General features: G+C 40.6%; 1 protein-coding gene across 1 annotated transcript in view; it reads left to right on the top strand.

Moving 5' to 3' along the window:
* The first annotated feature begins 1,308 nt into the window (after positions 1-1,308).
* ATP8B4 (ATPase phospholipid transporting 8B4 (putative)) overlaps positions 1,309-14,787 on the top strand; it is a 194,955-nt gene continuing 181,476 nt past the window's right edge. Inside the window, exons 1-2 of the mRNA XM_054565443.1 lie at positions 1,309-1,340; positions 11,634-11,701. Of these exons, the coding sequence (XP_054421418.1) occupies positions 11,674-11,701 (28 nt within the window). The 5' untranslated portion in view covers positions 1,309-1,340; positions 11,634-11,673. The remainder of the gene's footprint in view (positions 1,341-11,633; positions 11,702-14,787) is intronic.

Here is a 14,787-nt window from a genome sequence, read left to right on the forward strand (position 1 = left end):
ACTTTTTTACAGATAGGTTTGCATGTTTGTGGTCATCTGTAAGGTAAATTCCTAGGAGATGGAAATGCACATTTCTATATATACAGGCACTACTTAGTTTCTTTTGAAAAATATTTTACCACTTTCTACTCCCACTAACAGTGTAGAAGAAGATACTGATTTCCTTATATCTTCATCAACAAAGGGAATTACCAAACTTAAAATAGTTGCCAATATGATAAATAAAAAAAAATACTATAGAAACTATACCTAATTTTTTTTTTAAATTTAAGAGTTTTTCATTTTAAATATTTTAAAGAAACAATTGTTTCATTATATAGGCCTTTCTTGGTTCTTTATGTCATCCAAGGAGGAAAGTTATCATTCTTGTTTCATGAATTTGCAGTTTCTTATGACTGTGAAGTCTTGGTAGGGAAAAGCCCTCCTTTCTCTGTGACCTGGTCCTGAGGAAAACTGAGGGCTCAGTACCAGAATGTTCTAGAAGAGTGGAGTTGACAAAGCACAGGGGATCATCTTGCTCTGGTGATACAGACATGATTAAAACATATTTGGTTTCAGTACTTAACTGCAAATCTGATGCAACTTCTGGAAAATCCATAAATGGCTTTAGACAAGTTTACAAGGAGCCATAATCCTTTCATTTAAGAATAGTCACGAAGCAATGTATTTTGTGTTCATTTAATCCCATCTTAAAAACCAGAACTGTCAAAGCAATTCTGAACTAAAAAGTTAAATCCACTTCCTACGTGCATTTGTTCTTTGGTATCCTCAGGGTTAATTGCTTGCTTCCTCTGAGCTGAAGTTAAGGATGTTGGGAAACAAGTGGTGTCTTTGCTCTGATTATTAAATGTTGCTAGAGTGAGCTTAGCTTTCATCCATAAGAGAGTTGAACTTGCCTTGGAATCATTAGAAAAACACACAAAGAAACTATTGCCGATTCCTTCATGTCTGGGAAAAACAGGTGGGAGCTCCAAAGATGCTTGCTTATCTCCCTCAGCCAAGGGCTGATAAAAGTTTGGTAAGCAGAAGTGGTAGCTGGTCACTCTTTTCGTTGTCCTCGTCCATCCTTCTGAACTCTTGGTTCCCACAGAGGAAGCCACCCTGCTGAAACCAGCCTCTAGGGAGCTTCCTTTTGTTTCTCCAAGATTAACCAGTTCTGCCCTGGCGGCAGCAGCAGGCAACTACCGAAGCAAAGACTCTTCTGGGCTTTTGGTACTTTTCCAAGGAGCGTTTTCTCCACCAATTCTTCCCTGGTAGTGAAACTGCTTTCCTACAACGTGTTCCTTTTTTCTCTGATGAGGTGCTGATTCTGATCTGCCACTTAGCAGCTTCCGGTAGTGGTAAGTGGTCAAGAGTGTTTTTCCCGGAGGTGATCTTAGGTTTTCAAGAATGTGCCCTGGCGACCCAGCTTGTTTTCTATGTAATTACTAGAGCTTTTGGAATAGCCTTGTTTTTCTCACTGATATGGTCATGGAATGAGTACCTGTTTGATCTTCTTGCACAGCTGGGAAACCTCCCCTTTGCGGGAGAGAGTTAGGTCCAGGCTGAGGTGAGTCGGTGGGGAGCTTTCAAGGGTTGGTGAGACTAACAGGAGTGTTAGCTTTGTGCTCTTCGGGGCTTTCTTTTTCTCTTTTCCAGTTGCTGTTTTATCTTCCGTGTGGTCGAGGCGTAGCAAATAATTTTTGTTATTATCTTATTAAAAAATAATTTTGGGAGAAAGTTAGTTGGGTTTGGGAAACAGGACATTTTCTTTTTTTTTTCCTTTGAAGTCAAATTTTTTTTTTTTGTCCTGTTATCAGCACCTATTAAATGATATTGGGTGTACTATTATTGTCTGCTTTTTCTTGATTTGTGGGTATTTGTCGCTTCCTTTGGTAGAAGTTGGCTTTAGGTTTTTTTTTAGGGGTTTGTATCTAGCGCACCTCTTCAAGGTGTTTTTTTATTCTGTGGTCAATTCATGCTTTGGACATAAACAGTTTGCCACCAAGCTCTCCCTGTGAGGCTTGAAGGGATAAGTTTTCAGTTCTGAGGTTGGTATGACCAGAAAAAATAGATTCTTCTGGCCGTTTTGTTGATATACATGAGGGAATCTCAGGTCCCCGGTTAACAATTAGCTGTTTTGAAGAAAAGTAAAACAGACAAGAAACATTAATTGGGAGCTGACGTATTAGAAAAAAGGCGAGGAAATAGAGTATCTATTGCGTGTGTGAGCCCGACACCTGTGCCCGCGGACTGCCACCTTTGTTCAGGTGTTGCTCCATTTAGTAGCTTTTCTGCAAAATATAAATTCAGAGAATTTTTAATTTATATGTATTTATCTTGTGCTTTTGTATTGTTTTATCATGCATGCATCAGTAAAAAGAAGGGGCCAAGTAATTTCTTGCACCTCTGGCAGATTTATTTATTCTTTTTGCACAGGAGGATTTGATTTTGTTTTTATGTGGTAAATGAAGAATTTTCATTTAGACTTAATGTATCATTTCAAAGGAAACTGGAAAACTGTACCTCTCCTTGAAATAAAACTTATTTTTTAAAATTTATTTTTATTGTTTTCTCTTTATTAATGTATGCATTCTAGATACTTGCATGGCATGTACAAGAATTAGATGTTCATTTTATTTTTTCTTCAGGATTTCTCAAGAAAAATCATAGAAAACAGTAATCTCCAATTGTTACACATTGGTATAGCACATGCCTAAAGTCTAACTTAACTTCCTAGCAATATTACACAATTTTAAAGTATTAACAAATACATTTCTGAGTGTAAATATTAAATATTATTGATGAGTGTATTTTTAGAAACTCATTCCCTGCTTAATTGGAGGCTCCCTTTCTTTCTTCTCTCCTTTTCTTTACTCAGCTCAGGGCGCTGAGCACCTGCCTGTTGCCAGGCTCGGGCTGGCGCGGGAGGGTGGCCCCGCCTTCAGGAAAGCCGCAGCATTCCATTGCAGTGCATCCTTCTGACCCTTCTTTTGAGGTTGAGTGTCTTCTAGGACTCTGTCCTTGTCCTTTTATTGACTCATCCTCCCTTTCTGTCCTCTCCTCACTTCTCTTTATTCTTGTTCTTCCTGGGTGAGGTCATTCATGCCCCATGACTTCAACACATCCTTATATGGTGATTCCAAGTCTGCAAATCTGTGTTTTCTTTTTAGTGCAGAGAATATTTTTAATGATCAAGAGGTATTTCAAGCCTAGTGTTTTGAAAATGAACTTATTTTCCCACCCTAGTTCCTGCACCTGCTCTTACAGCTTCCCCTCCAGAAAGTTCTCCTTCATGGCTGTATTTATCATCTTAGATAATGGCACCTCTGTCTCCTCATTGCCCCAAGTGGAAAACCTGAAAGTCACCCCAGATTTCTTCTTTTTCTGTACCTTAACATATGGGCAGGGCCATTTATAAACTCTTGTCAATTCAATTGCAGAAACATTGCTAGAATCCAGCTCTACTTGCCTGTCGTCCTTGCTCCCTCATCTCTTTCCATGCCAATCCACGCTATGAGAGTAACCTTCCTAGAACCTCTGACAGCATGCACTTGCATAGGGAGACACAAGGGAGCAAAAACACTGGGCAAGGGGCTGCATTTTAATCGTATATTCTATGAGAGACCTCTTCTGCCTTCCTGTTACCTGCAGGATCAACGATAGGCTCTTGATCATAGTGATGCTTTGGGTCACCTCATTTATCAAGTGGGGATGATGGTAGTCCCTGCCCATGGAGTTTGGGTGAGGATGAAATTGGGATGACCCATGTCAAGTGCTTAGCATGAGGTCAAGAACCCACGGGATGATAGTGACGATGACAATGATGAAGATGATAGCTTCCTTCAGAACCCATCTCTCATCTTTTCTGCCAGCCCCATATCACACCACATTTCTCCACGCTCCTTGCAATCTGGTTGCCATGATTTTCACGGCTCCCCAAACCTCTTCTCTTTTACAACACTTGATCTTTTGCACGTTGCTCCTTTTACCTGTCTTTACTACATTTTATTGAGCAAACTCTTCTTTTTCTTTCAAAAGGATTCTTTTTTTTTCTTTTCAACTTGGAATCACCATCCGTGAAGTGTTAGCTGACTCTGCCAAGCAAGCTGGTGACTCCCTTCCCTCTGACTCCACAGTTCTCAGTTCCTCCTTTTATCGTAGCCCTGTGCTTGCCATTCTAGTGATTCTCCCATGTATTTGTCTGTCTGGTCTTCCCTAGACTATGGGCTTTTGAAGGACAGAGATGAGGCCTAATCCTCCTTACCTCCCTCTACCCAGCCCAGGTTTCCCATAGAACAGGCACCTGATAAGTGTTTGATGATGAAACATCTGTAGAGATGGCTCTCAAATTTGATAAGGGGTTTTCTACTTGTAGAGAGTTAAAAATGCACTTAATAACAAGAGCTTTCTTTTTTGAGCATTAACTTTGTAGCAGGAGGTGCTGTGCTAATTTCTTTACAAGCGTGACCTGATTTAGGCTGCCGGCTGATCCTCTGAATTGTCCTAGTTGTCCATGTTTATGGTTGAAGGTTTAGGAGGCAGGGGAACTTGGTAGAGGTTGTAGGACCAGCAAGACCAAGCCTAGCCCTCTGGCTCTAGCGTCTGTGAATGAATGGGGAAGTGAGAAGAGGAAGGAAGATGACCAAGTCAGGGGAGGCATGTCTGGGAGAGAAAGGCAGCATGAGGTAGAGGGTGAAAATATACAAGGGAGGCAGGGAGAGCAGGCTAGGACAGGAGGAGAGAGGAAAGAGAAAAGGAAATTAGGAGACTAAGTTGGAAAATGAGCAGGGGATAAACAAGGGGAGGAAGGGAAGCAGAGTTCCCACTGTTTTAGAATTTTGTGGCTGGGTAACAGCTGCATGCCTAACAGAATATAAACAGACTTCAGTGTTGACATGACAACTCACAACAAAATCAATCTGATATATATTATATGAGAAATAGAATAATTTATTGTTGAGGCATGGTAGTGAGATATAATTGCCAAGCCATTTATAAATTTGGCTGTACTAACCTTCACTTTTATAAACATATATATACACACACAGACTGGCTTAAATTTTTTATTTCTATTTTTGCCCAATGTCTAAAATCTGTGAGCACTATGGCTCTTGGCAGCTGTCATGGACACCACATATGATTAAAACATTATCTACACTTTCCACCTTTGCATCACACTCAAAGCTGCTCAGTTGCAGGACAGGCCTGGGCTGATTCCTTATCTCTCTGGACTCACCTTCCAAGTCTGAGATTCCCCGGCCCCACCAATCTCCCTCCCCTGGGGTCGTAGAGTTGCTTCAGCACCCTCCTCCCTCGGAGGCCTGGCCCTGGAGAACCTGGGGAATATTCTTGGGCTGGCAGGTATGTGCCAGTAGATATGGCTGCAAAGTCACAGTGTTTAGGGGTGGGAGGGCTCAATGAGGCTTTGCTTTTCAGCCTCTGGGCACCTGTGACCAGCAGGAGGAGAGGGCAGGGGCGGGATGAGAGGAGATGGAGGGCTTCCTGAGGAGAGAAGAAGCTGGTTCCCTAATCCTGCGGGGGCAGCTTCTCATCCTCAGATCCCACGATTGCTCAAACAGATGGGCTTTTCAAGGGTCACCTAAGCTCACGCTGGTGCTGGCCTCCCAGGAAGCCCCCTCTTTTCTACTTTTGGTCCTCAGAGAGGTATGTTGGGTTGGAAAGCAAGTGCTGTAGTGATGAAGGGAAATTAGGGGCATGGGGAAAGGAAACCGGGAGACTGGGAGAGGGGAAAATGTAGGGAGTAGGAAAGACAGACTGCAGAGGAGGAAAGAAGGGGAGGGAACACTTTTAGGGAGTGAACTGCATATACATGTGTATTTAAACGCACAACACCTCTAGGAGGAAGGTGTTATTATCTCTATTTTACAGATCCAGAGATCGAGTCTTAGGAATGGAAAGTGACTTGGCTGAAAGAACACTAGATAGAAAGTAACTGGGCTGGGATTAGAATCCTGTTATCATAAAAGTCTCTCCTGTGTCATACAATGTCTCCAGAGGGGAAGAGAACACAGAGTCTGGGGAAGAGAAAGGCAAGCAGAACGTAACAGGGACTGGAGAATAGAACGAGAGGAGGTCAGAGGGTTCTCTTCTGAGGTGAGGTCTGGGGTTGAGCTCGTTGAAGCTGGATGGGTCCTTTCCACCTTGGTCCGTCTTGGCCCTGAGTCCTGAGACCTGGAGAGAACCCACGACTCAAATGAAGTACAGTTTTCCTCCCAGGGGGGACACTTCAGTTCTTCTCCCGACCCTACGATGAAGCCAGGCAGGGAGGCGCTCACTTGCTTACTTGTACAGAGAGAGCTGGCAGGAGCCTGCCCCATGCTACTCTCTGTCTTGGCTCTGACTGCCCCAATCTCCTCCCCTGGACCAGTTGCCCTGGTCCCTTCCTTTTCCCTTTCTTCCCCTTCTCTAGTTCCTTTGCCTCCCTGTCACTTTACATCACGGTTTCAATCTTTCTTTTTCCACTGGTTCTGCTCCTTCAGCTTATCCCCGTGGCTCTGTCTTCCTGCTGTAAACACATCTTCTCCTTGAAGTCTCATTACTTATTTACCCGGATTTCCTTTATTTTACTGCAGAATGTCTTGAGGGGGTTACAGTCATAGTCCTCATCTTAACGTTTATGTAGATACTTTGACAAAGAGGTTTCAGGGGGCTGCCTTAAAGATAACTAATATAATACACTTCCATTGTGTGCCCTGTCCCCAGCAGCCCCTCAGGGTAGGTTCTGAGGTTTACAGAGCTTATTTGCCCTGATTCTGTGATGAGTTAGTGGGAAAAGCAGGAATCCAAGATCAGGCTGTTCTCCAAAGGACAAGCTTCCAGTCCCCATTGTCCTGCTGCCCCTTGAGCAGGTCAGTAGGCTGTCCCCTTGGAGGCCTCTTAGTGACTTTACTATAGCCAGAGTTGTTTGTTCTATAGATTTTGGACTGTACTTTAATAACATACCAAAGCCAGATCTGTCTTTTTGAGGCAGACTAATATTAGCTCAGGAGACTGATGACATACAATAAAAATAACAATGTAGTAATTTAAACTGTGTCATGTAACTGTAAGGAGCATCAGCATGTTGTTCACTTCAGCATGCATGACCGGTGCATTCTTTCCCTGTAGGCAGACTTCTGTGGGAAAGCAAGTTATTATCAGCAGGTTGCTTGGTGATCATGGAATTGGAATAGGGGGAACTAAGCTATAATAACTTGATTGTTGAACGGCCTCAAATCATTGAAGGGCATCGCCATTTTAATTGTTTGCTTACAGCATTGAGTTGCCTGGGGATACCCATTTCCACCATAAGTAGGGGCCTCTGTGCTTGCATCACAGTATGGAGAGGGTGCCCTTTCTGCGGCTTCAACTTGGCTGTCTTGTTATTACTGTCAATCTCCAGGTGTCTGAAATCAACTCCTTATTTTCCATGAACAAACTGGAGCCATTTTTTTTTTTCCATTAGAAGAATTATTTTCTCTGACCAAGAGTCAAAACCTGAACTTGAAATGTAAAAAAAAATACAAATTTTTCATGTAAGCATAACTTTCAATCTTTTTTTAAAAAGGACCCATTACATTTTTAGATGAATTAATATATGTAAAGCTCATAGTTAATATTTTTGAGCTACTCCTTTCTCTTCTTACTTTTCCCGTACCCCTATTTCTTATAAACCCCTCCAAGGACTTTTACGCAAGGAAACTACCATTTTAATCCCAAACATAAGATGAAGTCAAGGGTAAGGTAAGACCTGGCCAGCAGCTTTCCTTTTTTAAAAATTTCCTCTGCTTTGGAGTGATTTCAGAAAAGAAGGAATGTATTCATGTTAATATTGTTTGCTCTAATACTTGCAAATGGTTGGATCTCAAAATCCTAAATTCCTATTTCTAGAGCTAGATTTCACTTTAGCGAATCTTTTCTCTCACCTGATTTTGTTTACTCTATTTCCTTAGACCTTCACTGATCCAAAAGTTCAACAAAAGATGAGTTTTTCTTTACTCCAACATCCTTTAGAGGTGAAGCAAGTGTCAGCTGGTGTATTTTTGGTGAGTTGATAAATGTGCAAGAATGAAAGGCGTATATTTTACTTTCTTTAAATGAAACTAGAATCTGCTATATTAATTACGGCTCTCTCTTGCATATGCCTGAATTGCCACTGTTACAGGGAAAGATTGGATTGGAGGAAGCATAGATCTGAATGTCAATTCTTAATTTTTGTTATAACTTTGTGTCTCAGAGAGTAAAAACAACTCAAATAAATCATTAATAAGAGACCTTTCATAAATATTATAGAAATATTGTTTAATTCATACAACACTTATTATTCTGGATTAATTATGAAGTAGAGAACATTTTGTACAAAAGCAAAAATGGCTAAAATTTTAAAAATGGGTTTATTCAATGTCTTTAAAATGAAAGCTTTAAAAGATACATTGGAAAATATTAGAGAAAGTAAAAGCAATGAAGTAGCTGTATGACTTAGAAGTAATTTTAGGAAGAATATCATATGGCTTATGTTTGATTATCTAGGGGCTTTTAAAATGAGAAGTTCTTATAGGAGGATCTAAAATAAGGGAGGGAAAGGGTTACATGGATAGTTCTCCTTAGTTACCTGTATTTTGCACAAATGTTTTTAGGTTCATCTTTTGTATTGGTTGTCTGTTAGTACTCTCCCTCAGAGCAATCTAGCAAACCAATAAGGAGAAAAAAATAAGTTGGCCCGTGGCCAGTACTCTTATTATCTTCTGGAGAGATTGAATTTCTTTTTTCTGCCTGCATTTTCATTGCCACCTGTCAGGGTGTAGATTCCCCTTTGCCATCTTGCTTAAAGAATCGCTTTCTTTCACCTGCTCCAGGGACTCTGAGTCCCTGAAAACAGAACATGTTCACTTAGTCCCCAGAGAGAGTTTTCAAGCCCCAACAAATTGGCTTAGAACTTGCTGATGAGCCTTAATCTTTTGGCCAGATGGGGCCACCAGATCCAAATGTCATTGTCATAGAATCCATTTATCCCTCTCCCTGATGCCATTTTTATCTGTTGCTGTGACTATTTTTTTTTTTTTTTGAACAGAGGTAGCCCTTTGTGGACAAAACTCCCTTTTTGTCCATATTATTTCTCGCAGGAAGTCTTCACCTTAAAAATATCCTTCTTGTGAATCTTCTTTTATAGCCAGAGTCCCTTCCCTTGCCTTCCTCCTCCAAGATTTCCTTATTTCCCCCTTTGTTCTTGTACTCTTAAATTTACCTGCAATACTCTTTTTACCGTTAACCAAATATTGCTCATTCTTTAAGAATCTTCCTAGGCTGGATATGGGGGCGCACAGGAAGATGGGGACCAGCCAGAGTGGGGAGCATCCCAGAAAGCCATGATGGCCCCTACCTTGGGAAGATCTGAGACATTTTGGCACTTGGGGCTGGGGTCTGGGAAAGGATAGTTGCTAAAAGGGAAATGCCTTTTAGTATCGGGAAGCCCTTGTTCTATTCCTTTTAGAAACTGAGGACACCAGTAATTTTTTCAATGATCCAATATTTATTGAGCATTGCTACAGGCCAGGTTAAAAGCATTGCTATATGCCAGATAGTGGAGATTCAAGTGTGGGTGAGACAGATGAGGTCTCTACCCTACTAGAATTTGTGGACTAATGGGGAAACAACCCATATAATAGGGAAATATGTTTTAGAGTTATAGGGGCTCTGAAATGGGAAGCTCTGGATTCTGTGGGAACACGTAGGAGGTGCTCCTGTCTCTGATTTGGGGGACTAGGATGGCCTTTCAGAGGAAATGGTGCTTAAGTTGACATTGGAACATGAGTGACAGGTAGTCAGGTGAAAATGTTAGAGATGGAGTTTGATGATAACAGGCAGAAGGAAAAACATGTGTTAAGTTCCTCAAACAGAAAGAAGTATAGACATGAGAGGGTGCAAGGAGGGGTGAGGGCGGTGAGGAGAGCGACCCGCAGTCAGGCGAGAAAGATGAGCAGGGACCAGGTTGCAGAGGGTCTAAAAATCATTTTAGCATTTGACCTTTTTTTCCTAAGGCCAATGGGAGGTGATTGGAGGGTTGTAAGCAAAGGCAGGACCTGATACCATTTACCTTTTATAAGGATGCCTCTGGCTTCACTCTGGACCTGGTCTACAGGTGGCCAAGGATGGAGCAAGGAAACTTGTTAGGAGAAATGCAAGGGAAAAGCAGTCACCGGTCAGCAGGCACATCCTAGAGGCTGGGGTGGGGGGAGCAGTGAGGTGGGGAAGGAGGGACTGTCTTGGGCAGCCTTGGTGGCACTTGGTAGAAGATGTGGGAGAAGGAACAAAAGAGTTATATATTTGTTAAACATTTGAGGCTCTGTCCCTGCTTCTGGCAGCACCTGGCAGCAGTATCCCCATCTTCTTGCTCAGATTTATCAGTTTTAGTAACTGGTCCCTAGAAAAGCAGTGGATTCCGCAAAGTGTCAATGGCCCTTTCTGTCAGGCATAGCCCAGGGTTGGCTATGCCCACAGCAGGCCGTTATTTTTCCCAGAGGTGGCGGATGGGAAGCCATGGATCTGGGGGTCATGGCAGGCGGAAATGTCGATGGTTTCAGGCTTTTTAGGCTCAGAAAGATTTATAGTGCAGCAATGGGTGTTGATAAACTTTCCTGCCTCCTCTTTTCTTGTGACTAGTAAGCTGTAAGCTTTGCTCTTCCTCTTTTTTGGTCTCCATATGACTGACAGGCTTCTTGAAGTACATATACTGCATCCTGCCATGCTGCTTTTTTGAGCAGGCAGCAAACAAGTCATTTCCCTTTCTAACCAAAAGAGCACACACCCACTACCTCTGCCTACATTGTCACGTATTTGCTAAGGTGCCTGAGTTCATTTCCATGGTCTGTGAAGTTCTAAATCATTTGTTTGCCTATTCGTTCATTCATTCATTCATTCATTCATTCATTCATTCATTCATTCATACATTCATTCATTCAATATCTTTCATACAGTTTACCATATGAAAGAAATTAGACCACATATGGGGACAAAGTGAAAGATAATAATGACAGTATTCTGTGAAGTGTTTTTTGTGTGTGTATGTGTGTGTTTTTTTGTAATCCCCTGGAAGAGGGAATTACATGAGAATAAATTGAGGACAATTTTTGAATTGCATTTTGTTTCTCTAGAGCCGGGCCAACAATTTCTTCTCACATGTAACTCCCATGGTTTAGCAGCGGCTTCTAGCTCTGGCTGTGGGAAGGAATCACCTATAGCACTTGAATAAAAGTCAGATGCTTATATAAATGTCTAATCATATGTTGTACAGCTGAAACTAATATAATATCATAGGTCAACTTTAACTGAAAAATAAAAAGACAGATGCTGGAGCATCACCCCTGAAATATTCTGATTCATAGGGTCTCGGATATATTAGAAAATCTGGCTCAATTAATGCCCAATTGTATAGCACACTTGTGCTTATCTTAAGTTTGTCTATACAGCCTTATAGGATTATTCTTAACTAGTTAGATTTAAGTCTGACACTTGAAATCTGTTATTCCTTCTTGTGCCAAAGGCTTCCTAGTCACCTAGATTTGACTAGGAAGAAAGTTAAAGGATAGACATTTATGGTTAATGAGCATTTTTCAAATTCTAATGTTGTCTATCTGTCCTGTTTTCTTATGTAGGCCCACTCTTGAGGCCTGGTGAAAAATAATCAGTGCAATAATGTTCTGCAGTAAAAAGAAACCACTTGGTAAGTATTGAGTTCTTCAGATCATACAAAATAAATGTGATTTTTAAGTTAAATTAAATTTTATTTTGTGAAAGAGTACTGAAGACAAGATACAGAGCATTTCTCTCGCCCCAGAAAGTTCTCTTACACCCTTTTTCATTCATTCTCGCTGCACTCCACACAACCATCTTCTAATTTCTATCAGATTAGTTTTGCCTGTTTTTGAAACTAACATAAATGAAATAATACAGCATGTATTCTTGTGTCTTGCTTCTTTTACTCAGCATAAAGCTTTTTGACCTACATCCATATAGTTGCAAATATCAATAGTTTGTTCTTTATTTTTTTCTTTCAAAGCAATCTTACGTTGTATGAATACACCAATATTTAAAACTACCGTCAGGCAGTTAGAAATGATTTTGGTCCATGATGGCAGGAAACACTTTTTTTTGTTGTTGGGTAATTGTTCTCGCTGAACAACTTTGATAATATTCCACTTTCCTTAATACAGCATCCCAGTCAGATTGTACTGATGTTCTTTTTTTGCCTCTAGTTAGTCAGTGACAGACCATAGTGTAATTTTTCTTTAATGCAGATGTATTTGATTAATTACTGCTATTGTCTTTATATTTGACCATAGACTTTGTAGGGACTAAAGGCTGGATTAGAGTTTATCTAATGCACTGTTCCTCCATCTAATAATGTCTCTGACAGGCGCAGTTCATTCCCTTTTTGAGCCTCATAACGAGCTGAAATCTGTCTCAATTTAGTTCCTACCCAGAGGTAATTAGTTATACCCTCTGGGGCAATATTTTCATATTCCCAACGCCAATCTAAGAGTTTAGAATCACTGTCATCATTTTTTCTTTTTCAAATGAAGTGATTTGTTTATATCATTAGAATAATCTTAATAGTGTAAATATTAGGTTAACCAGCTTTAACAGGGGCAAGTTTCCAACAAGATTTGTTGTTGTAGGGTTTGGTATGTTTTGGTGACATAGCTGAGTCTGACCTGGCACTGATTTGCAGAGAAAGCTGAGGCCAGCCTCTTCCTCTTGGACTTGTTACAATGGCCACATGACTTGAGGGACTGACATCTGTGTTTATCATTTGCATCGTCATGATTGTGAATGATGCATCTTTAGGTTATATCAGTTTCTGTAGATCTGGTAATAGACTGAGGAGCTTTTATAATCTAAAACATTCATTTACTTACACAGTCAGTCAACAAATATTTTTGAGCTCCTATGATACGTGAGGTAGTGCCTGCCTTTCTTGATTTTAAGAAGCTTTTTTGATTGAATGAAGTGCATGTATCTTTACACTGTTGTTAAGTTTACAGTAGCAATGATAACTTAAAAAGAGCTTACTTTTAGTAAACATTACTACAAATGGTGTATTTGCCAGAGGAGCACAGACTAGAGACCTTCTCATCAGCCTGAGGTTGTCAGGGAAAAAAATCATGCAGAAGTGGTATTTTACCTCAGTGAGATATATAATATCTTCATCATTTAATTAAGACATAGTCACATTTACACAAAATTTCATAACATCATCAGGAAGCTTAGGCCATTGATGATGTATACAAAAGTATAATAAGCCGGTCACAGTGTTGTGGGGAAAAAATTATTTTCTCCCAGATACACTTTATTAGTTATTATCTCCATATTTCTATAAATCTTACACTCTTAGCCTTTAGTATGTGTTTGGGGTGTGGGGTGGGAAAAATCAGGCTAGGGTCACAGGTCTTTTGTGGGCCCTTCCTCCAAAAAATATTAAAAATTGTATTTTACAATTGTGGGTATACAGACAAATATAATCCAGATCAAACTTATTATTATATATTCATTATTATTATATTTATCGTGTCTTCTGATCTTAAAATATATGAAAATTTATTTTTCATATTTTTGTGTGCCCCTGAAAGTTTTGTGGACACTAGGCACTGCATCTTCTGTGCCTACAAATGAGGCAGTTCCTTGATTGAAGTTTATAAACCTGTTTCTTGGGCATTTTTTTGAGCATACACTAGGTAATGGGAACTGGGTTGGTCCTGCAGTAGAGCATTGGTTACAAAAAAGGTGAATAAGACATGGATCCTAGCCTTATAGGTACCACATCAATGTCTATAAAAGTCCATACATGTGTATTAATAGATGTGTTTAAAGAGTATTATTTCTCCTTGGATTTATCCCTTATGGAAGAAAAACAAACCCAAAAGCTGTTTCTCAAGTAGTTTTGCAGTTACACTTGTGAAGGATTTAGTTTTTGGTTGAACTTGCTTTTTGTCTACTATAGTAATTTGTGTGTAAAATTGGATCTAGTTTTTTCAAAAACATGGGACCAATTCAATGAAGTGCCAATTATTACTGACCCATCAGTGACGTACTTAGGACAGTGCTGACTTCACAAAATCCCTCTCCTAACTTTGGGGTTAGTATTGGCTAATGAGGTCTCTTCCACATCTTAATAACTGTTGGTGTCCAGAGGGGAAAGGCCGTGGGAATTTTTCTTTTTTCTTTTTCTTTTAGTGTGAGAGAGGAGGCTTGTTGTCTGGACCCCAGCACCATCTGATATGAGACAAAGGGTGATGGGGGAAATTAGAGTGGAAGAGACAATGAGCTTAGCCATTGTGGCTAAAATATTTTACTTTTGCAAATGAAAAACAAGCAATGCAAACACATTTCTAGGCTATTCTCAGAGCCTTGGAATGGGAAGTGCAGCGAAGTGAGCTGAAGCTTAAGCTTTGCTGGCTTCTTCATAAGTCTGCTGAGGCTGTAGCCTCAGAGAGGCTACAGGGTGAAGGTGTGAAGATCAAGCAGGGCCCGGAAGGCCCCTGCAAAAACTTGCTTCTGTCTTGAGATAAGTGTCATTGGCTGTTTTGAGCAGAGGGAAGAGACGATTCTTGTGGTAGCCAGAGTGATGCTTCCTCCCCCGAAAGCTCCGTGTCCTGTGCCTTGGAACCGGTGAATATGTTACCTTACAGGGGAAAAGGAACTTGGCGCATAGAATTCAGTGAAGGATCCTGAGATGGGGAGATTATCCTGGATTATTCAGGTGGGCCCAGTGTAACCATAAGGGCCCTTATAAGAGAAAGGCAGGAGAAT

The sequence above is a fragment of the Pteronotus mesoamericanus genome, unplaced genomic scaffold (genome assembly GCF_021234165.1).
Source record: "Pteronotus mesoamericanus isolate MK-2021 breed Mesoamerican mustached bat unplaced genomic scaffold, CSHL_Meso_final contig_164, whole genome shotgun sequence".
Lineage (NCBI taxonomy): Eukaryota > Metazoa > Chordata > Mammalia > Chiroptera > Mormoopidae > Pteronotus > Pteronotus mesoamericanus.